Source organism: Microplitis demolitor, chromosome 7 (genome assembly GCF_026212275.2).
Source record: "Microplitis demolitor isolate Queensland-Clemson2020A chromosome 7, iyMicDemo2.1a, whole genome shotgun sequence".
Classification (NCBI taxonomy): domain Eukaryota; kingdom Metazoa; phylum Arthropoda; class Insecta; order Hymenoptera; family Braconidae; genus Microplitis; species Microplitis demolitor.
In genome coordinates, this window is record NC_068551.1 from 16,890,402 (window position 1) to 16,915,996 (window position 25,595).

At 25.7% G+C, this 25,595-nt stretch overlaps 1 protein-coding gene and 1 long non-coding RNA gene across 4 annotated transcripts in view; one reads left to right on the top strand and one right to left on the bottom strand.

Moving 5' to 3' along the window:
• LOC103569403 (myb-like protein I) overlaps positions 1-25,595 on the bottom strand; it is a 153,722-nt gene that overhangs the window by 115,832 nt on the left and 12,295 nt on the right. For 2 of the 3 annotated variants that reach the window (XM_014439947.2, XM_014439946.2), the window contains exon 2: positions 20,796-21,179. In XM_014439947.2, coding sequence (XP_014295433.1) covers positions 20,796-20,840 — 45 coding nt within the window. In that variant the 5' untranslated portion in view covers positions 20,841-21,179. The remainder of the gene's footprint in view (positions 1-20,795; positions 21,180-25,595) is intronic. The other variant, XM_053740525.1, reaches the window with a different exon arrangement.
• LOC128668192 (uncharacterized) lies at positions 5,416-7,677 on the top strand. The gene is made up of 2 exons (XR_008403949.1): positions 5,416-5,857; positions 5,957-7,677. It is a non-coding gene; the product is annotated as an uncharacterized LOC128668192 (long non-coding RNA).

Below are 25,595 nucleotides of genomic sequence, written 5' to 3' on the forward strand. Positions count from 1 at the left end.
GTGTCACGCGTACTAAGATACCATTTCTATACATACAATCCACACTATGCTAACTATTGTACTTTCTGTCGCTTATAGAATTCAATTTTATTATTATTTATTAAATAATATAAAAATCCAGGACAAAATAAGGCATCATATTTTTTGTATGAGTTCGAGTTATTTTTGAGACATTATTGTTTTATTGAAAGCTAGAAAAAGATAATACTGAGGTAAAATTGACCATGATTGTTGAAAAAAAAAGTCTTTTATTTTAACTTTTTTTTATGAAAAAAACTAGAGACGAGTTGGAACCTTCAACTTCTGAAGCTCACAAAAATGTCACTTGTATTTTTTGTGACGAAAATTATAACTCCGATGACTATTGAAAATATGTCAAGTAGATTGAACATGTGTTGATGTTGATTAAAATTATCTACATTATATGTCCGTGATTTATGTTTTCATAAAAAATTGAAAAAAAAAAAAAAAACTAAAAATTTTTAATTGACCCCACTGCTCAAACTGATCATCTTACCCCATCTTTTTCCTCAAATTGTAACTAAATCGCCTAGATAATTCTTGATATTTTCAAGCTTCAATTCTTTATACTTTTTTGATAAAAATATCAAATATAAAATTTAGCTATATTACACTGATAGAATTATTTATTTGAGCCAAATAAGATTTATTAATAATTAATAAATGGCTTATTTGAATAGAAAGAAATGACACATGAAATTAATTAAGTAGGGTTATGACAAATAATACATAGGACTGTTTTATTTTATTTTTTTAAAAGAAAATAACACACAATTAATATTAATTGAGGATAAAAATTATTACGCAAAATATATAAAAAAAATTGAAATATAGTAAATCTTTACTAACAATCACACTTATACTATTTGAGGATATAAACATAAAATGGCACGGTAGTCAAATATCGCAGCGATGTTCACTCAAATATGAGATTTATTAACTATCAATAAATCTATATTTGAAATAAATAAATACTTATTTCAGCCAAAAAATGCTGAGAAACTGTTTCAAATAAATACATTTATTAATGTCAAATAAATACTTCTATCAGTGCAAATATTAAATACTATTCATTACCAACAAATTGAATTTAATTAAATATACATTGTACACTTGATTAAACTTCAATATTAATAATTAAATTAATACAATAAATTTTCGTTGTAATATTGGTATTTCAAATTAAATGGAATTCATAGAATTTATCAATATCAATAATTTAATTATCTAATAAATTGACAATTAATTATTAAACTTTATAAAAATAGATTATAATAATATAATAATAATAATAATTATTATTTCTATACATAAATATATAAATTAGGAACCAAGAATTCGCGAGATCATTTATTATTATAATGATGTAGCATAACCATAGAGAATGGATTTAAGAGAATAAAAGCCACGTGAAAGTCGCTTTCGCCTCCTTATCTATACCACTGTTTCTGTGAGTTCGAGAGATTGGCATTACATCCTAACAAGCACTCTTGAGTACACGAGTAGACATGCTCAATATATATACATATATACGTAAACGTGCTCAAATACTTTGCTCAGACTTTGCAATTTTATCTCTCATATTTTTCTAACTCATCTCTCTTTATTTTCTCAACTATCTATTTATGCTATAATTTCTTCACAATATATATAGGCATATAAATGTAAAACGTGACGTGTCGTTATTCATTAATACTAATTTTCCAAAAGAGTAATGTCACATGACCTAAAAGTCGCATTTAAGAATCGCAAACAAGTAACTTTTTTTTTATCGTGATAATAAATATTATAAAATGTACAGACTAGGATTGAGAGTTTAAAAATAAGGATGACAATTGTAAAATGTTTCTAAGTAGGTTTCTTTAACTATCAATTTATGCTTTCTACAACTTTTTAAAACTTTCTGTTATATAAAATTATAAATTTTTATAAAGTGATAAGTAATAATTTATCCTAACAAGGTGCGGTATGAAATGTGACATAACTCGGATGTTATTAGATAATAATCATTTTATGTAATGGTTTAATCACGGCAATGGATAAAATCAATTAGATCTATTTCCGATACATTTAATAATTATCGAAAAAATGTTTTGTTTTAATTGTTTAAAGTACCACTTTACTCCGAGTACTCTGTTTTACTCCAAAATTTTTTAACCAAATTTTAAAAATGGGCCACTGCCCCCCCCCCTCCGAGTCGAAATTTAACTTTGCTTCAAGTACTCAATATGTGTGAATAAACCTATTTCAGTACTTGACATTCTTAAGTGGTTCTTAATAAGGATTTTTCATACTTTATACTCATTAGCTCCTATGGATTCTAAAAAATCAAAATTTAACAACACTTCCGAACCTGTAAGAACTATGCATTCTCATTTTGTTGAATAAATTCTTAAATGCCTGATTAAAACCTCAGTATTCTATGTTTGACCAACTCCCAACTCCTACATTAGTTTTTTAAATTCTAATTTACTTTTTTCTTCAATGTAAAATCTTCGGAAGACATATCGAAGCCCTATTTATACCCTATACGCTTTTAAAAACTTATAACGGTTCTATATCAGAAAAATATCATCTTCCTTTTTAAATTTAAATTGATAGGTTCAAATGAATGTGTTAAAACTGTAGATCTACCAGGTCCTAAGAATTAGTGAAGAATTCATAGGCGTAAATGAACTTTTATAGTACGTTTAGGCTCTGATAAATATCAATAATTTTGAATTTTAGTGCCTATATAACAACTAAACACGTCATTTTCGCCCGTAACTGACATTTATAGAATTTATATAGAAATTGTTTTTTTATACAAATCAAGTACGCAGTAAGTCCTTTCTTTTCTTGATCCTAGAATTTCTAGGTTCTAGCAAGGTTTTAAATTTTAACTCGAGCCGACTTCCCTTATATGCTTCAAATTATTCAGTAAAAGGTTTAAAAAAAAATAGACTCGAAGAATTCCTAGTTGAAAAGACAAAGACATAAAAATTTGATAATTATAAATAAAATTTTGAAATAAAAAAAAAAATTATCAATTATTAGATTTTATATCTTGAACTCTAGATGTTATTTACTTTACTTTTTTTTCATATTATATTACAATTATTAATTCATTTTTATTGTTTTACTGTAGATTTTTATCGCTTTTTATTTATTTAGATAAGATTCAATTGTACAGATTGTATCAAGTTATTATAAAACTATCGCGTGAAGACGTTAATCGTTCATTGTAAAAGTAGTGAAAAGTAAGTAAATCGAAAGTATACTCAGGTAAAAGTTTAAAATATTGTTCAATATTAATAAAAGTTTCTATTATTAACAAATAGTTATCTTAATAGCAAAAAATGTGATACTTAAATATAATTCCTATTGTACTAATTTATACAAACTTCAAATTTATAAAAATCGTCATTTGAAAATTTCTCTTTAACCAAAATGGTATGATAATTTGTTGCAGTGTCAAGAGAAATCTTGCGGGTTCATTTCTTGTAAATCACAAATTATCGTACTATTAATGAGAAAAAAGTTATTTTCTATAAAGACTATAATTTAATATTCATTCATATATATACTAGAGGAGAATCAGGCAAAATTAAGGCGCTGAAGAAATCATACATTTTTTTTTACACGATAAAAAAATTATGGGGATGGTTCCCATAATTTTGTAAAATTTTTCCCTATACCAGTATTGGAATTACGACCATAAATTATGGGAGTAAATCCTATAATTATAGGAATTTTACCCATAATTATAGGAAGTTTTCCGATAAATTATGGGAACCATTCCAATAATGTTATAGGAATGATTCCTATAATTTATGGGAATCGATCCTATAATTTATCGGAAGACTTCCTATAATATTATGGGAATCATTTCCTTAATATATAGGAACTATTCTTAAAAATTATAGGATTCATTCCCATAAATGATAGGAACCATTCCTATGACATTATAAGAATGATTCCCATAATAGTATGGGAACGATTTCCATAATGTTATAGGAATGGATCCAATCATGCAATTGAATAGTTCCCATAATATGATGGGAATAGTTCCTATACCATTATGGGAATCATTCCTATAATATTATGGGAATGGTTCCCATACTATCATGAAAATATTAATTAAAAAAAAAATGTGGAAATCACTTCTATAAGACACAGAAATTCTATTAAACATAAAAACAAAAATTCAAATATTGAAAAAAAAATTCGTGTTTGGCAAAAACATCAAAATTTTTAACAAAAATTTTTTGTCAGCGCAGAACATTTAAGAAAATTCAAATTTGGAACAAAAAATTTAAACTTCGATAAAATCTCATATTTTAAAAAAATTTCTACACTATTTTACTAAAAAAAATTTTGTATTATAGAAATGGTTCCCATAACATTATGAAAATAGTTCCTATATTGGTATAGTAATTATTCCCATAGCATTATAGGAATATTTCCCATAATGGTATAAGAGTTTTACCCATATTATTATAGGGATACTTCCCATAATTTTCTTTCCGTGTACTGTCAAACTAAGTTAAATTTCAAAATCAAGATTTTACAGTATGAAATCTAATATTTTGAAATTAAGTTTAAATTATAATAGATTAGAAATATTATTTCTGTTTTATCAAAAATTCATTTATTTTCAAAAATTATCAAACAAATTTCTGTTTTTTTTTATACAGAAAAAAAATATTTATCATTACGTAATAATCTTTTTGAAAATTATCTAAAATGAATAACTTTTGGTTATTAATAATTATTTAAAATTCAAAAATATAGAAAAATATTATGACGTATCCATGATTTTTTTTTTATTTAATTCTTTAAAAAAGAATCAGATGTACTAAGACAAATAAAAAATAACTTCTTGTTGTTTTCGAACATCGCCCTAAAAATCTTAATATATGAAGATTTATAGTCTAATACTTCAGTAAATATTATTTTCCATAAGAGATGTTTTGATGATGACGAAAACTATTGTTCAAACGTTTCATATTTTCCACTGATAAAAAAAAATAATCTTCATCTTTTAAAACAATAACAAAAAAATATCAACAAAATCATTGTTCTTTAATCGGACTAAAAAAATAATAATAAAATTTATATTTTAATAATAAAGATATTTTTTGACATTAAACAATATATAAATCTTTAAAATACGAAATGAATCAATTGTCGTCACAGCTCAGGGAATAATTACTGTTCGTCAATTAAAAATTAATGGTCACACTATAAAGCAATAGAATAAAAAAGCTAATAGATAATTTTGGTAGCATGATTATCTTCATATCTATAGATAACAAAAAAATACTCCCTCTTTAAATATTTTACAGCTTTTTATCTCTTTATAAGATAAAATTTTTTACTATATAAGACGTTGAAACATTTTTAAAAATTAGTCAGTACCTGTTAGTGCCGAGTATTTTGAATTTAAAGTTTGATATTTTATCGCTGGTCAATAATATATAACATCAGATTTATTGATTATTATTTAAAATGTGTAAATCAAAAGTAATTTGGGGCCAATATTTATTTTTCGTTATTATTTTTTTATCCATGTTAAAAGTAATTCAAACAAATCCACGAATATTTAATGAGATTGAACAAAATATGAATGCAGAGGAGATGTGTATGCATAAAGTAGAGCGCATTCTAACTAATTATTGTCTGAGTCCATCAGTAGATTATATAGAGGATATTTACGACATTAATAATTTTGAATTGTTACGAATTTGCTGTAAGAAAGCGTGCGGTCTAACGGAACTTCTAATATTTTGTTAGTTATGAATATTTTTAAAAATTTTAAATTTTAATATCCACGAGGAAGCTTATTTCAAAAATGGTAAGAATTATAACTTTGTTTTTTCAAAATAAAACTTTTCATTTCCTTTTTTCTTTTTTTTTTTTGAATTTAATCATAAATATATTTTATTCAAATTAGGAACAAATGACCAGGAAAAATTTTATAAAAATTCATCAGAATTAAAACACTGTAATGTTAAAAAGTTAAAAAAATTAAAAGATGGTTTGAACCATTATTTCTTTTTATTACAATTTTTAAAAATTTATTATTTATGAATTTTAAATATGAAAATAAAGCCATCCATTTTTGATAAATTAACTAGCGTATGTGGAATAGGAAACTGAGTTTCATGTTTCGTGGTTTTCTCATCTACGATAAATAAAAGTATCCGTATTCACGAAGTACCACAAAACCACATACGCCTAATTTCAACACGGTGCGAATAAAATATGTAATTTATTTTTTATCATAATGTATTTATTTTTAATTTAATATTTTTGTATTAATCACTTTAAATTTACTGTTAATTTATTTATTTATAACATGTTTTATATATATTTATGAATATTGTATTAATATATAGACAAGTAAGCTAGTAAATAATTTTAAAAAATACTTTGCGATAAATAGAACATTATTCTTATCATTATTCAAATTATCTATTCAAATCATTCTAGAATTAGATAAATGAATCGAAGGATTTGGAAAAATATCAAAAAGTTAAATTTTAATTTAAACTGTTACAAAATTTTCTTAATAAATATGATATTTATAATATTTAACAATTAAAAATTTTTTATAAAAAAATTTCAAAGAAAATTCTTGTCATTTTTCTGTAATTAAATAATAATTTTTAATTCATATCGAACATTATTTACACGACAATGTATATAATTTATTTTTATCAGTTTAATAATACCTTGAAATAATTTAATTTTTTAGATTAATTTAACTATACAAAAAAAAATTTTTTTTGGCTCAAGAATTTTATTCTCGCCTAAAAAATTTTTATCACCCCAAGAAAATTTTTGTTTTCACTTTATAATACAAAAAATTTCTGGGGTCAAGTAAAAATTTTCTTAGAACAAGAAAAAATTCTTGGCACTAAGAAATCCTTCTTTTCTACGCAGAAACAAAGATTTCTTGGCGGGAAAATTCATTTTCGAATAAAAACAAAAATTTCCTCACCTCAAATAAATTTTTCTTGTCTCAAGAAAATTTTTTCTCACCCCAAGAAAATTTTCATTTTCAATTCATAATACAAAAAATTTCTCAGGGCAAGTAAAAATTTTTTACGCCAAGAAATCCTTTTTTTCTATAAACAAAATTTTTCAACGTAATCATGTCTAATAGGAAATTTTCAATCAAAAATATTTTTAATATGAAAATTTGAAGGTTTCATTCGAAATAATTTTCTCAATCGAAGAAATCTAAGTCCCGTTAAAAATATGTGGATCTTATATTTTTTCAAAATTATGTAAATAAATAAATTTCTATTTTTTTCTGCCAAAAAAATTAATCTTTAAGTAAGAAATAAATGAATACTGAAATAGTTTTTATTAATTTACTACTTCAGAAAATATTGTCTTTACAAAAGTTATGTTTTTGTTGCTGTAAGTCTGCATAAATATAGACAGAAAAAAAATTTATTGTAAAAACTGATTTACGCATGAAAATGTTAAAAAATAAAAACGTTCATTTAAATATATAATAAATAGCCGTCAATAACTACAACTAAAGCTCGAACACAAAATATACGAATTTAGTTTCATAGCGAACTTCTCTATAAAATTATTTTTTATGAGACATTCATTAATGTAAAAATGTTTCACTATAAATAAATTTACTCTCAAAAGATATACGAGATATTTTCTTTTAGTCATTTTACATATTCATATTGCTATTAGAGTTATATAATAGAGTTTCGTGTAAATTTGAATTCTACCTGCAGATTTATTTTTTATGTTTAATTTAAAAAAAAAAAGAGTATTTTGGGAATTGTAATTCCAAGTCAAAATATGATAAATTTTGTATAAATTAATGTGAAATAAATGATTTACTATACAAAAAAATTTGTTTGATTTTAAATCACTATAATTTATAATTAACAATAAAATACATTTTGATTTAATTCTAAGAATGTTTTTTTCCATCGTTTCAATAAAAAAGTATTTCATTCATTACCAATCAAATTACTCTCTTTGCAGTTGATAATTAATCTACTAATATCATTAATTAACTTCCTTGACTCAAGGCTATATAAATACGCATTCAATTTTTATCTTATGAGGTGAGGATAAAAATCATTATTTATCTTTCAATTAAACGCCGATGATTGATAACGAAGCATATTAGTCCGAGTAGCGTTAATGAATAAAAACAATTTATTTTTTCTGCATTAAAGTTGTCTTTGAATTTGTTCTTGAGTCGTACTATTGTTTTTTTTTTTCACGCGGAACTTTTTCGCACAAGATGATGTTTTTAGTAGGGGAGACAGGGGCTCGAGGGCCTTCTTAAGCTGGTAATTATTTTTTATGGCTTTTAATCTATAGGTCAACCTAATTTGGTCCTTTTTTAAGCAAATCTATTAAGATTTTACCAAAACTAAAAAAAAAAAAAAATCTGGGGCACGACGGCCCCTCTCCAAAAGAGATAACATGATTTGACCAAAAATGACAAAAAAAAATTTTACCGAATTTTTTTCAGGTGGTCCATTATGCCCCAAATATTGCAGATTAGCCTAAAATATCTTTAAAACATCAGGGATAACTTTACTTGACCGAAAATAGAAAAAAAAAAGTTTTTATCAAATTTTTGAGGGGGGCCACCGTGCCCAGAGGGCCTTAGCACCCCGGTCTCACTTATTTGCAACAGAATTTTTTATTAATAAGTTTTGCATATATATTATAAATAATCCGTGTAAAAAAAATCGTTCTAAAAATGTTTCGAAAAGGTTCATAACTGTAAACTTTTTAAATTTGAGAATAATTTGACTTGAAAATTTTGCTGGTTTAAGAAACATTGAAAAAAAAATAAATAAATAATAATAAAAAACTAAAACCAATTATGAATTTTTTTTTACTTTTTATAAGAACTTTTCAAAAACGAGATCTGAAAATTGAAAATTTTTTTCTTCTTTAATTTTGTTTAAATTTCAAAAATGCTCAACTCAAAGTTCGGAATTCTTTCAAATTTGAAAGTTTGAATATTTTTAGAATTAACTTTTTTTTACAAGATTATTTTATCACAGTAATAATAAATAATTATCTGGATCACTAATTTAAAATAAAGGAAAAAAATAATAAAATAATAAAAAATCTGAATTGAGAATTACGCAACAGATTTTTTGATATCATATAGTCTTTGTATATAACCCTATCTTCATTATCGTTAATTCTACCTGAAATTAACACGATTCTCGGCTCAGTTGTATGCTCTTTGATCTCACTATATCATAGGAAATGTATCCGGAATACACAGAATACATACAGAGAACTATCTCATGGGAGCATGAGTGAGAGTAAATATCAACATAAAGAGCGAGATTCGAATCAAACAAAGATCGACTCTAGACAGACCAATGAGTAGATGATGACAGCAAAAGCGAGTAGTGAAAATAGAATAAAAATAAAGGAGGGGAATCCTGTACCTCATTATACCAGAGCGCCCTCTTGCATTCAAGCTTCTGTATTCCTGTTTTTAATTGCCCATTCCTATATATGGTACGTATTAAACTCTATATATTTTTTTTATCATACATTTTAAAAACATTTTTTTTTTGCTTTCAAGATAACATCGGACTGTTTTTTAAGCTTTTATACTCGACTGTTAGGATTGACAGTGATAATGTTAAGTAAGATCAAGAACCCATTGATTTCTATAACAATGACTTCGAAACACCGGGATTGAATATCAACAACGTCTGGAAATAATAAGAAATCTGACGAGTATCAACTTCAGTTTCTTTTAAAATCTATTGATGGAAAATGATAAGTTGAATATATATCATAATTATTGTAATAATTAATTACGTAATAATACAATCATGCTGAATATTTTGATTTCTGCACTGAGGAAAAATAATATTTTTACTATTGAATATTTATCAATTTAAAAATTTAACTAATTGATAATTATTAAAAATATAATTTTTTGTATCGAGAATTAATTAATACGACACAAGAAATTTTTGTTTAATTTGAATTGAATTATTTATTTTAAAAAATTATTAAATTTTATTAACTTTTTTTTTTATTAAAAAATTTTTTTGTACAAGTGATGGAATTAATTAATTAATAAAAAAAAACATCTATAAGCTAGAATAGAGATTTATTATAGATCTAATTTCTTTTTAGTATTTAAAACTATGTAGATCTGTGATCTTCGTAGACTAAAGCCGAAAGAAGAAAATCATATAATGTCAAAATTGACAATTTGGATTTTAAAAATTATTTCGGAATATAATGAAAAAAATTTTAGATATACATAAATCTAAATAGATCGAAAGAGATTTTTTGACATCAATATAGATCTAAAATGTATCCTCTATATTAAAATAGATGGATTGAAAATAGTTATGAAGTTAACTGAGTATCAAATTATCCCAAAAATATGGTCCACGATTCCTTATTGGTTGAAATTAAGGAGCGCAATTTAAATTTCTAGTATAGAAACAAAATATATATATATATATATATGTATATATATATATATATATATATATATATATATATATATATATATTGTTCCAATCAGATCTCGTTAGCATGAGCTGAAGCAAAAATATTTTTTTTCTCAAAGACTTAAGATCTAATAATTAATAGTATTATTCAAGAAAATTTTTTACACTGATAATCATCATAATGTGACTAAAAATAATTTTTTTCTTATTTATGTAAAAAATAGTAATTAATAAATTGTTTAAAATAACTATTGTAGGGGTGTGTGAATAGTTCGAACTTGTAAGTTGTACTAATTGTTTGTAAATTTTCGAAGTATTCGAAAGTTTTTAAATGATTTGAATATTTGAATTATGTAATTCAAGCAGGATTCGCACATCCGTAGAATATTGAGTCAACAAAATTAATTCTGAACAATAATATTTATTTTCATCAAAATTCAATAAACTTACAAATTATTGAAAATAGAAAATATACATATTAGGGTAGTCGTTAAACATTAAATTTTCTCAGACGCCCCATAAAAAGCTTCTTTCAAGAGAAAAAATAAGTGGGAAATTCGATTTTTTCTTTTTAAATAAAAAGAACACGTGCCGCAGGACGATCAAAGTTCATTTTTCGATAAATTCTTGACAAAAAAGGTCATATTTATTTTTTTTATAAAATGTGTATTCATGATTTAAAAAAAATTTTTTTAAATCTTATCAATTGAGTATTTTAAGGATTACGAATGTTAAAAATAACGGTTTTTCTTAAACGTCGGCAACTTCGTAACTCATAACATATCAATCATTAATGCTTGTTATAGTTTCTATAGACTTGGAAAAATGTTATTTTCAAAATTTGTAGTCCTTACAACGCTCAATTTATAAAATCTGAAAACAGTTTTGTCTAAATATCTTCATAAATACACATTTTATAAAAAAACTAACATGACCTTTTTTGTCAAGAATTTAATTCCCTACAAAATTGTTCCTATGAATTTTTCCTTTAATCTGCATATTTCACGAGATATTTAAAAAAAAAACCGCAATTGTATCGAAAAAGGAACTTTGATCGTCCTGAGGCACGTATTCTTTCTCTTTAAAAAAAAAAAAAAAAAAAAAACGAATTCCCCACGTATTTTTTCACAAAAAAGAAGCTTTTTATCGGGCGCCTGAGAAAATTTAATCTGTAACGATCACCTTAATATATATATATATATATATATATATATATATATATATATATATATATATATATATATACTAAAAGCCTGCATATTTAAAAAATATTTCGATTTTTCACTGAGACAATACAATATATTAAAAAAAAATTTCAACTGTATAACTGTATTAATAATTTATAGCAATGACTTTGAAGATCGTTGATTAAATGTCTAACTATACTATACAGTTTTGACTCTAATGGAATTTACGACTCGTTTCATTGTATTATTATGTTGTGCAATAATTTTATCTCATTGCTTCAATCATAGTGAATGTAAAGAGAATGAAAAATTACAATAATGCAATGATTGATTTCATATAAATTCTTCTGAAGTAATGTCACATTTAATGTAGAAACAAAAATTATCCGAAGACAAATTCAATATGAACGTTGTGTCCTTTTTTTTTCAATAGTCAGTTAAACAAAAAAATTTTTTTTTATTGTATTATATCAAAAAAATTTTTTAATAAAAATTAATTAACTTTTTCGTTGGGTTTTTTTTTGTTTGATGGAACTGATATTAAAATTAATATTTGTACTTTTGCATAAAGTCAAATATTCTGGGAATATATTTCAAAGCAAATGGAATCAGGGGAATATTGCTTCCGAGTGGTCGACCAAAAGTATATATTTCTACTTAATGAATTTTCGTCTCGGTACTAAAATTATTTCATTTACTTCATTAGCATTAATTGCATTTTTTTTTTCATCATTTAAATTTAAAATAATATCATTTTATTTCAATACTAAAAATGAATGAATAAAAAATATATATATTAGTTGAGAAAAAAATTTTAATTGAATAATGCCGGTAGGTATATTGAAATAAAAAATTTCTTGAATAATCAATGAAAAAAAAAAGCTATTGATTATTATTTTATTGACGAGTGTCTTTATAAATGCATTATTAAAAATTTCAAAGGATTTATGATTTGTAAAATAAAAAATAAGGGATGAGAAGAGTGAAAATTAATTTTCAGTGATGAGAAAGACATAATAGCAGAAGAGAATATTAAATATTTAAAATTGAAATAGCAAGTGTTGATAAAGAGGACAAGTACTGGTAACGAAGGGCCTAACGAGTGCACACAATGCTACGCCCTCGTTAGGTTCAGTTCCTGTGAGGCTTTTCGAACTTCCTATCCCCCGGATAGTATTATGCTTCATGATCGATGGCTCAACTCTTTGAGCTAACTCTTGCTATAGACAGAACAAGACGAATCTCATTTCTCTTTTTGTCTTTTTCATATCATCAATCGTCTCTCTTGAAAGTTGATTAAAAATTGATTAAAAAATTCTGTTTTAACTTTATGTTTTCTTTTACTAAATATAGAGATGACAGAACAAATAGGGACGATAATTTTCCGCTAATTTTTCCAAACTTTTTTTTTTTCATTTCGACTTATATAGAATACCTTCAAAAAATGAGTCAAAAATATTATTAATATTTTTTTTACGTAAAGTAAAAGCCCCTATACCCGCTCACTCTTCATTGGAGTGAGATTAAATCACTCAATATAAATTATTAAATAAAATCCAAAACCATATTTTTTTTTTTTGTTATTTTTTGAAGTTTCGAGTATTAGAATAAAATTTTAGTTTGAAGAATAATGTTGATAATTAATTATCATTAATTTTTTAAATAAGGTCCTTGAGTGTACCCATAGTCGCTCACTAAAAGTTGTCATGTACTATGGCCCTATAGTCGCTCAAAGACAATATCAATTAAACTATAATAAGTTTATTGATTTGGACAAATAATTTATAAATTATAATACTTTATCCTTTCATAAAATAAAATTTCATGAATTTTAAAAATGTATTTAATAAGATATAGTTGTAACAATTCTTATAAAATTTGACGTAACCTAAATTTAATCTAACGAATGAACGTTAAAGTAAAAATTGCCCGGCTGAACGCGATTTTGAAAATAATTATGTAATTTAAATTTACTATCTATTATAAAATAATTTGATACATCATATTTTAATATATTTAGATTCACAAATAATTATTTATCAATAATAATATTTTTAGTCGTAATTTTTTTTTTATAAAAATTATAAAAAAACGCCCTAAACAGTTAAAGTGAGCGACTAATGGTACTGAACGGGTATAGAGGATTTTACCTTATAGTGATTTATGTTTACTAAGTAAAGAATATAATTTGCAATAAAATTTGAATAGTGAAAAAAAATTTCTGAAACAAAATTTTAAAAAGTCTTGAGTTTTAAAAAAAATTTTGGATACTCCATTTTACCCACAAAACCTAATTTTTCACCAGATTGCTTCTATTCACATAAATATTAAATTATTTGTAAGAATGAATTTTTAATTAAATTCAAATATAAAAAAAATAGCTTAACTTTTTTTTTCTTATAAATTTAATAAAAAAATAAATTTAGCAAGATATATAAATTTTTTCTTTCGAAATGAACTCTTGTAAGTACTTTTTTATTAAAAATAAATAAAAAGGTTTTTAATAATTTTTCTAAGTGTGAGTTAAATCACTTTGAGAGAGCACTTGGTGCTAAGAAACGGAGTTGTTATTCGAGAGTCTGTGGCTCAGGGGCATTTGAAAAGGAGAGTTTCTGGTAACGAGGTTACAAGAGAGCTTACTAGCGTGTTATCACGCGACGTCGGGGGTAGTTTACCGGTGCTTTGGATGGATAGAAGAGAGGGTGAAAGAGAAGAGGTGGGGTTGGGAAAAGCGTTGACAAGCGAGCCCCACGGCGTGAGTATATCACTACTAGAGAAGCTACCGCGTTAGTTGCGTTGGTCCCTCCATATAATCCCAAACCTGAACTCCATCAACCCGCATCAACCCCATCAACCCTCATCGGCCAGGAAGCTGCGTGATTCGCGCGCGCGAATTCTCGAGGGTTGATATTAATTGGCTTCCGATCTACACACCCTAGTCTCCACCAATATAACCTTCCCCAAACGACACATTTATAAATATACATGTATATATATTTATATACATATAGTAAGCAGAGAAGATAATAAAGTTTAAACTCTTTCTTTTTACTTTTATTTTCTCTTTATTTAAAACCCTTCTCTGAATACGATTTATAACGTGACCTCAACGGTTTACTTTTCTTTGAATTCATGGAAATTAAGGGATCAGTTTGGATTACGTAACATTGTTCCTGTCATTTATGCATACATACCCTTTTACTTTATGATATAAACCCTAAATTCCTGAAAGTAGCCTCTTCTTTGAATAAAAAAAATATAGTTATAAATTTTTAAGCCCGAATAAATGTTAAAATAAAATTCATTTATCAGAGAAATAACTTTTTTTTTTTTTATGAAACAAAAGGGAGGCTGGGATAAAACGAGACATCGGTTTTAAGATAAACAAAAATTGTTTATTGTTTAAAAATGCTTAGTTACGATTTGAACAAAAATACGGGGCAAGTTGATCAGTTTGGACGAGGTGGCGACTTTCAAATTTTTCTTTTTACAATCGTTGTTCATTTTATCTTAGAGTCAGCGTTTTTAATTTTTGATTTAAAAAAATTTGGGTAGCAAACAGTTTAAAAAAAAGTTTTTTTTTTATTGAAAATTTTTGAGTGGCTGCATTTCCTGGGCTGGTCGACTTGCCCCTATTTTTTTTACGAATTGTAACTAAACCGTTTTAAACAAACAAAATTTTTTTTTTGCTTAGTCTATGCCTCAATTTAGTCAGGTGTCTTATTTTGTCTCAGTCTCATCTAGAAATAAGATGAAATATATAAGCCTTTGAGTATTTAGAGATTGTAAATAAATATGCAAACAATTGTTAAATTATATTTAAAAACTTTAAAAGTATATAAGTATGCGCAGTGTAACAAGATATTTTAAAGTTTTCCTCTTTAATCTTTAGATGTATCTGGACTTTTGTAATTTTCACGTCATCCTACTCCGTACAAGCAATGCTCGTAAATTTACTTATAAATTCCTATAACTCTTTTTCATGCCAGGTAAACAACAAAGTTTAAATTGAAAATACATCCCGGTAGTTGTTAAATAATATCATTACTCTGTGTACAAATATTTATAAATAGAATTTCATACACTGGAAAAAAAAAATTATTTTTGTAGAAATAATATTTTCTAAAATAGGAAATCAATAAAAATTATGACATTAATTTAATATAAAAATTCAAAAATAATTTTCTTGACTGAAGGAAATCAAAATTTATTTACATTATTAAAAAAAAAAAAAAAAAACAGCATTTGAGCTGAATTTCGACTTCTTCGATTAAGAAAACCATTTTTAATGGAATCTTCAAACTTTTACACTAAAAATATATTAGATTGAAAATTTTCAATAGCATAATTTTTTGTAAGAAGAAAATACAATATTTCTAAAAATTTTTTTTCTTTTGTGTAATTTAGTACAAATAATAAAATTAAAATATTTTTAAGATAGATCATTGGAATTTTAATCATAAAACAGTACTCAATCATGTAACTTCAAGCTTTTATCAAAATTTGAAAAATTATCTCGAAACATAAAGTATAAAAACGAAAAAAATAGCTTTTTTCTCAGCTTTGACATTTTCTATACACGGAAAGAAAATTATAGGAAGTATTCCTAAGTATTATGGGAATCGTTCCCATACTATTAAGGGAACCATTCCTATAATATTATAGGAATGGTTCCTATAATTTATAGGAATGGTTCTCATACTATCATGAAAATATTAATTCAAAGAAAAGTGTGAAAATTACTTCAACGCGAAAAGAAAATTATAGGAAGTATTCCAATGTATTATGGGAATGGTTCCCATAATGGTATAGGAATTTTACCCATACTATTATAGGAATGGTTCCTATATATTATAGGAACTATCTCTATACCATTATGGGAACCATTCCTATAATATTATAAAAAAGTTCCTATACCAATATGGGAACCATTCCTATAATATTATAGGAACAGTTCCCATAATATTATATGAATGGTTCTTATAATAGTATAGGAATGGTTCCCATATTGGTATAAGAACTGTTCCTACAATATTATGGGAATGGTTCCCATAATGGTATATGGATGGTTCCTATAATATATAGGAACAATTCCTATAATATTTAGGAATACTTCCTATAATTTTTTTTCCGTGTATAGAGAATGTCAAAGCTGAGAAAAAAGCTATTTTTTTGTTTTTATACTTTATGTTTCGGGATAATTTTTCAAATTTTGATAAAGGCTTGAAGTTACATGATTGAGTACTGTTTTATGGTTAAAATTCCAATGATCTATCTTTGACAGTTTTCGACCTCGAAATTCATCAAAAATGTCAATAAAAAATTAATTTTAATTTTAATTTTATCTTAGACCTTAAAAATAAAAGGAGAACGAGAAATCTACTTCTATGTCGGATGCCGAATGGCCTTTCTTCACATTGGCTTTGATCACTAGTTTTAAAAATATTTTCTAATTTTAACTTTTAAATTTTCATTTTAAGTCAGATTTTTTATCATATTTATAAATTGACGTTGAATTTTTTTTTTTTTTTTTCTATAAAATATAGATGAATATTGGATAAATAGGGTACCCAAAATTTATGTGCAAATTTATTTTTCATATAGTTCTAAATAGTAAATTATTGTTTTAAATAATTTGAAATTTTTTAAAGTAATAATTATTATTTAATTTACACGTGAATTCCCATTCTGGTTAAATTTTGTAAAAAAAAATTTTTATTCATATTCACAATTAAAAATTTATTTTAATGCATTTGAATATTAACAAAAAGTTAAAAATGAAACTTATTTTAAACAAAAAAAAATCAATTTTTTCTTTAGCGTCCCCACTTTGTCCAGCCCTCCCTCAAAATAAAATAAAAAAAATACTAACTACAAGTACAAGTTAAATTGTAATTGTTAAAAATGGTTTCAAATTATATACACACAAATATGTTATATTCACAAATGTTTTCTAAGATTACTTCTGTCCCCAACCATGAAATTTTTTATTACTTTCTTGAGCAGTTTTCTCTTAAATGTAAGATCCATCAGCGTTGATAGCAAAGTTTCTTATACAAGTAAAGCAGTAACAATAATAACAAGAACAATAAGCGCTAAGACACATCTGGTATCCAAGACCCCGAATGAAGGACGAATAGTTGTTGGCTGTCTATCATTAGATACAAAAAGATAACGAGTGTCATAAACTATTAAAATATAAATTTATATACCTTAGCTAAAAGCTATAATATTATTATTAGTGACTAATATTTTGATGTAAAATAGGTAAAAGCGTGAATTAAACGAGGGGTTATGTATAATATAGGTAACGGCATAACTTCCATAAGCGAGGAAACAACTAAAAGACCTCGAGGCCGTGTCACGAGTCTTTTAAAACAAGTTTGACTACCAAACGACTAACAAGATTATACTCTATATACGCCCGTGATCATCCCTTTTTGCTTTTATACGCACACCCTCTCAAGTTAGTAGTGCTGCTACTGCTATTGCTACCGCTATAGCTTCTGTTTCTTCTATATACAACCCTTCGAACCTTAATTCTCTTGTGTGACACTTAATTATCGAGAAATTTAACCGCAAGCGTAATACTGAAACTACACCAAAGCTCTTAATAAGCTACTCATTTACATCCTTAAGTTTGAAATATACCGCCAAGAATCCGTCATCTGTGATTTATATATGATCTTAATTTCTTACACTTGCACTAACTTGTACCGAAAATTTTGTTCAAAATAATATGTCAAAATTTTAGCAATCGTGATAGGAAATTTAACTTGTAATGGTAAAATGAAAATTATATCGTTAAAAATTTCAATATGACAGTATTATTAATTTTATTGTAAATGAGAAACTTTGAGTTGCAATGGCTGTAACTTAGCTAATTTCAGTCCAATGCCGCGGACAAATATTGGCATATGCGTAAATTGCGAATGCCTTCAGAAAAAACAAATAATGTTTCTACTCGCTGAAAGCCAGTAGTTTCTCACTTAATTTCAGCTTTGATACTTTTCATTTATTATTAGTGAATTCAGATCACTGTTTTCATTGATCTAAGTGACAGTTCTGACTTTGCGATTAAATTTTATAGAAATGAGCGTAAATGATAAATAATATTGATTGTTTCTGCTTAATCATAAATTCCAAATCACAATTTACGCTTACACTGATAGGTGATCACATCATTGGTCTTAAATTAACTTGTTTTTGACTGACTGCTGACACTGAAATTTGAAGTTCCAATCGAGGTAATCATGAAAAATATACTGTGTGACACAGGATGAAACACAATTTCAGATTGCGCTGATTTCAGCCCTCGTGTTCAACGGACAACCAACCACCCGGGTCTGAAATCGCCTTGTTTCATCCCTTGTTACACAATATACCATTTTATTACCCCTGCATTGAAAATTTCAGCCTCTCCAGCAAGTCGAAATAAACGGAAGCTAATTGTAGGCCAATACTGTGAGCAATGAGTGACGAATATCTTTAATCAACGGGCAGAAACAATTGCATTTCTTCCCTAAGTTATAGACAAACATATTTTTTTTCCCCTCCGGGCGGAAAGCGGCAATTTCGTTTTACACAGCAGGCCTCGGCCAACAATTACATGTGATCTGAGACATTTCTTACTTTAGTGCCCTAGGTGTGTAATATACTATTCTAACCCTTGTAAAATTAAATATTTACTTCAGTTCTATTAATTTGTCATTTATTTGTTAGATACTCCAGTTTTATTTATTTTCATAAATAATTTTCATCTAAGCTGACAGTTTTCTGATTGACAGTTAACAATAAAATTTGCTTTAAATTCAGGTAACCATAAAAAATATTGTGTGTGACGAAGGATAGAACACGATTTCAAACTTGAAATGATGTCCGTAAGCGGCCTCAGCGTAGTTTGAAATCGTCTTATTTCATCCCCTGCCACATAAAATGTTTTATAAAATAAAGTTTGAAAACAGCAATAAATCAAAAAATAATAAATTATTAATGTTATGTATTCAAATAATCAATAAATTAGCAATAATTAATTAATTATGTAATAAGCAATGATATTATATAATTTATAGGTTGTTTATGCAATGAATACTTTAAGAATTTAATTATCTAAAATATTAATCATTATAGAAAATTAATTAAATATGAGTTAATAATCATGATCAAAGCGTATGTAATTTCTAAAAAAAGAGGTATTTATTGATGTGTTCAAATATGACAAGTTTTGTTATTCCTAATCGGCAAAACAAAGCAAACAATAAGATTATCTGCTATAGAAGGACCTGCTATAAGATTATCTGATGTAGAAGGACCTGTAATAAGATAAAACTGTGCACGGTTCAATATTTTCATTATTTTCTAAGAACATGAAAAGACTTCCGAATGTCAAAAATGTTGCTGCAACATACTTTTGATATAAAGAACATTCTTTCGATATTGCAATGTCGTGTTACTGTAACTTCCGATTCGCGATTCGTGTATTAACGAAAAAATTTGCTTCTTTAACGTTATACTATTTTACTGTAAAAGATCGTCTGCGTTTTATAATATTTTCCATTAATTTTTTTTTCAAAAAGATCATAAATTACGTCAGTGACTTTTTTTTTATATAATAAAGAAGATTTATAACTAATGAGTAATATGATTTAGTCATACTTGCAATTAAATATGAACTTTATAATCATCATTATAAGCTGCGGTAAAGAATATTACTGCTTTATTATTAAATCATTTTCTACAGCCATTACTAATATTTAATAATAATTTAAAATTGTTTATTATCCCATCAAAACAATTATGATTTAATAAAATAATTAAGTAGTATTAGTACTCGTGATGTAAGACAGAAAAATTGTCAGACAATTGACCAACGTGGTCATTTTTTAAATTTAATCTCGGTTCCCGCGCCAACTTAATTTTGCTCAGAAAATTTTTTACTGTCATTTCGCATCTTAATAGAAGTGAAGAAAAATTTTTTACAAATTTTTGGGTTTGACTGAACATAAAAATGACGGTCATTTAGCATCACTGAGTAGCGAACTCCCAACACAAAGTATAGTATATTATTAAAATAGAAAAAAAAAATATATATGTATATATAAAAACTCACCTTATAGATGCCATCGACGAGTCGCGTAAGTTCTTCAGTCTCCATATTTCTTCTCCACTCTTTTTAATTAAATTAGCACTCTAACACTTTTTTAAAAAAAAAACTTTATTGTATCCCCCGACTAATTGTCAAATCCTCCAATAAAATCAATTTACCGTTATGTTCATATTTTTTATTTTTATCATTTGCTTCACTTTTTTTTAAGCCAACAAGTTACGTCGTCACGTGCTTGGTTAATTTTTTTAATATTTTTTTTAAACTCAATGTCGCAGTGGAACGTTTCTGCTCTTTTTATTGCATACAAACGTCCTCGTCGACCTGCTCGACACTCCGACGTCTGTCTCTCCCACCGCGGAAATTCTTCACCCGGATGACGGAATTCTGCTGTAAAAAAACAAAAGTAGAAAAAAAAACCATTAATTTATTGTATTATCTCTCAGCAAAATAACTTTTTTTTTATCAATAATTATAATTATTTAGTGTAGTGTAAAAAATAACTATTGTTTTTATTATTAACGCTTGATATTATTTTATGATAAAAGTTTTTATTTTTGTTATTATTATTATTGTTGAATAAAGTAGTTCAACAGTTTGAGTTTAAAAAAATAAATTAAATTTATGAGAATATCCATCGGTGATTGTTCTCTACAGGTTTTAATGTCTAAAACAGGTATAATAATAATAATAATAATAATTATATAGTGAAACAAATATCTTGCAATATAAACTTTAGTAAATCTTCGACTGTTATTCACATTAATGCAACGTGAGGTCACGATTATTTCCAGGTTACTTTCATTCCTGAAGGACATCCACTATGCACTAGTATAGTATTAGTGACTAGACTAAAAATTTTATTTAGACAAAGATCAAACGAGCAATAAGAATATAAATCTCAACATAACACACTAACTGTGATGGTGATAGAAGGAAACAACACTGTAAAAAGAGCGGTGTTGAAAATGGCCTTAATTCAACACTGCACAGTATTAAAATGAAATAACACCGGTGTAGGTGGTGTAATTTGGCGGTGTTAAAATACTGGTGTAAAAGCGGGATAAACTGCGTCCGTTCAGAATATTAATTTTTGAAAGCATATAAAACACAAAAAATGACAGTTTTTTATGAAAATTAATAAAATACTTATTTTCATCGTAACCCTGATGTTTTTCATAACATAAAGCAAGTTTCAAAGACAATAAATTCACAACTCGATAACTAGATTTTTTACTTTCAACAATTTCGTTTACACACAGATTCGAATCATAGCAAAGTGTATCCAATACTTTACACACTATCATTAAATTATCATCATCGATGAAAATTTTTTGGATTTCACCATAAACTGGTAAATCTGTTTTATCATGGATATTCAAAACAACGAAATTTTTTTTAGTATTTAAAGTAAAATTCAATTTCTGATTGACACTGTTTAGCTGTAGTAATTGAGTAGGGTTCTCATTCCCGTGCAAAAAAAAATTTACTTCATTATAAATTTCATTGTGAATTTAATAATCAAATTCAGATTTTGAAACAAATATGACTTTGATAATGAAGTAGCTATAAAAATCTTCTCATTTTCTATTACAGCTGAGTTTAACAAGTCAACAACAGCTGAAATCTAATAATTCAATAGGTAATTTTCAAAAACTTACCTTTCACTTTAAACAAGTGATCAGTACATTATGAAAATTGTATATTTCCAGCTTTGAAGAAGATTCAAAATTTTTTAATCGAAAGAAATTGAGACAACGAAGAGGAGTAATTCATGATAATTTTGATAATAATTGTTATCAGTTTAGTATGAGATTCATATTGAATTAATTATAAGATAAATGTGTTTTATTTTGTGATTGTATTTTTTGTTCTTACACCCGAGATCTTAAAAAAAGTAAAGAACTATTTTATTTAACTTAGAAGATATTTATTACTAATTTGATCAAATTTGACAGTATAAAATTAAAATTTATTCTAAAAAATCTGTTCCAATTGGGCAACTTAATTGGGGCACAAGTGGGATTGCCCAATTAGGGCCAGACAGAGCTTTTCGTGCATCCCTATATACGACCCCAATAGGGTAACCCAATGGGGACCTAATTGGTCTTACATCAAAATTTCTAGTCCGGTATCATTTTAACACCGCTTTCGGTTTTAAAATTTATCACCGAAAATTTAACACTTACGGATGACTGTGTATTTATTTAATCCTCTAGGAGTTAAATTTACGGAGCAATGCAGATTTAAATTGAATCTAGATCACTCCGAAATCACTCATCTGAAAAAAACTCCCTATTTACTCCATATGCGAAGTGATTTTTCTTTAGAACTTTTGTTTAGTTTTAACTCCGGAACTCCGAGTGACGAACTGGAATCGGATTTAAATAAAAACCGTAATCACTTCGAATGAACTCCCGACTTTGCAGTGTAGTTGTGAAATATTTATTCATCTAATAAATAACTTATTCGTTTGTAAATAATAAAAATATGATTAATCATTTGGATTAACTATTCCAGAATGATAAATCTAAAATTGTGAAAGTCGCTGAAGAAATAAAGAGAATTATAGTAAATAATGATAATAGTAATAATAATGATGATAATGAAAAAAAAAAAAAAAGTTGAGAAATTATTGAGAGAATCTTAGTGAAGTTGGCAAGGCGAGAACTCGATTAGCCTCGAGGAAGAAAGAAAACAAGCTGAGATGAAGAATTTAATAAGAAAAAAGTCGTAATGCAACGTTTGACCGAGAGACATAAAATTAGATGAGAGTGATTCTACTCGCTCATGTTGGCGTATATAGATCTCGATGTCAAGCCTTGCAAGTTTACTTTCATTTGAACTGTTCTTTCTATTACTTTCATCCAGGAAATTAAAACTGGTCTCGCTGACTAACTACTATACTACTACTGCGAATACTATTATACTTTTTTATATTTTATCTAATCAACGATCGATTTCACATTAACTTTAAGTCTTTCGCGTTTTTAAAATAAATCCACTTATAATTAATAATTTTTCTTTCAGTTATTCATAAAATTCATAAAATAATGTATGTAAATATTTATTTTCCAACCCAGATAAAGTAAGAAATTAATAAGATTCTTTGCTGTGACATTGCACATATATTAAATATCAAATGATGCTGAAAGTGACAGTCATAAAAAAATTTATTTATTTTCAATAAATGAAGTAAATACTGACAGGGAAAAATTTTAATAAATTTTAAAGAATTTAAAAAAATTTTCTTTTGGATATTTTTTAAAAAATTTTCCTGATGATAATTAACTTAGTAATTAGAAATACTAAAATAGTAAAATAGCTACTTTCAGCATCGTAATATTAAGTGGGCATTTTAATAAACAGACCCAATCGTGTTTTGAATCGTTCAATTTAGAATGTCAAATAAAATAATTTATTTATAAAAATTTGTTATTGCCATCAATTGGTCTGTGAAAATGTTAGTATGTAATCATAAACACTATATGTGTGATTGTAGCAGATATCACATAATTTTTGAATTCAAAATAAATAAATTAATTAATTAAAATAACGAAATTAAAAAAATTGCGCATACTGATTTTTTATTTATCTAAATGTGCGTTCTTTAAATTTTTATTTATTTATCACACAACTTTTAAAGTTGTCCATTGTCAGATACATTCACACTCATGATCGAGAAGTTAACAGACAATTAGCGATTTTCGAATTTTTTCCGACAAATTAACGACAAAAAAAAAAAAAAAAATGCACATGTAGAAAATTAAAAAAACTACAGGTGCAATTTTAAAAATATTTTTATTATTTAATTTATCGTTTTTAAAAAATTATTTTTTGATTTGCTTCAGAGTTTTGTAGAATATAAACCTTTTTAATAATAAAACTGTACCTTTTTGGTGTTTAATTATTAGTACCACTATATAACAATGAAAACTACCAGCATCGAGCAAAATTTTCGGTTATAGTTTTTATTTATTTGTTTGTTTGTTTTTTTGCTTTATACCGAGTACTGGTCGCAGCATTGACAGTAGTTTAGAGTAAATGGGGACATCCAAAAAATGGCGATCTATTTAAAAAGTAACTGACTGAAACAATGAATATAGACAGATATACAGATTCGAAATTTAGTTTTTAAGTAAATCAATAGCAAATTTTATAATTCTCATATCAGAATCAATCATTTATTTCATTATATCAAAAAGAAATTGTAAGTAGTCTAAGAAAAATCGCGAGTTAATTTCAATATAAATTTATTAGTCAAAATTTGAAATCCTCATATTTTTATTTTCTACAAATTTCAATTACTTATTTTTTACATGAAGCTTAAAAGTGTACACTTTTTAAATTTTTAAAGTTTTCTTTTTTTTTTTTTACTAAAATTATTTTAAATCGTAACTTTTACTACTCTTGAACTTTTACTGAAATTGTTTCTGCAAATTTTTTTTTTTTCAATACTTTTACAAATTAATGTTAATGAACTTATAAATAATACTTAAATTTAAACATATCACCGAACATTCAAAATTTTTTTACAACACTACCGATTGCTCAAATAAAAAAAAAAAATTTAATGATCCGAGTCTCCGGTATTAATCATAATTAAGTATTTATTTTAATTTATATAAAATGAAAGTTTAATTTATTATTTATTATTAATTCAACTTTTTAATTTTTTTATAAAATATATGACCAAAATACTGATTTTAAAATAATTTATTGCGCCTTTTTTTCATAAATTTAAAAATGAAAGATTAAATGTAAACTATTATTGGCTGAAATAATTTTCATATGAAAACAAAATTT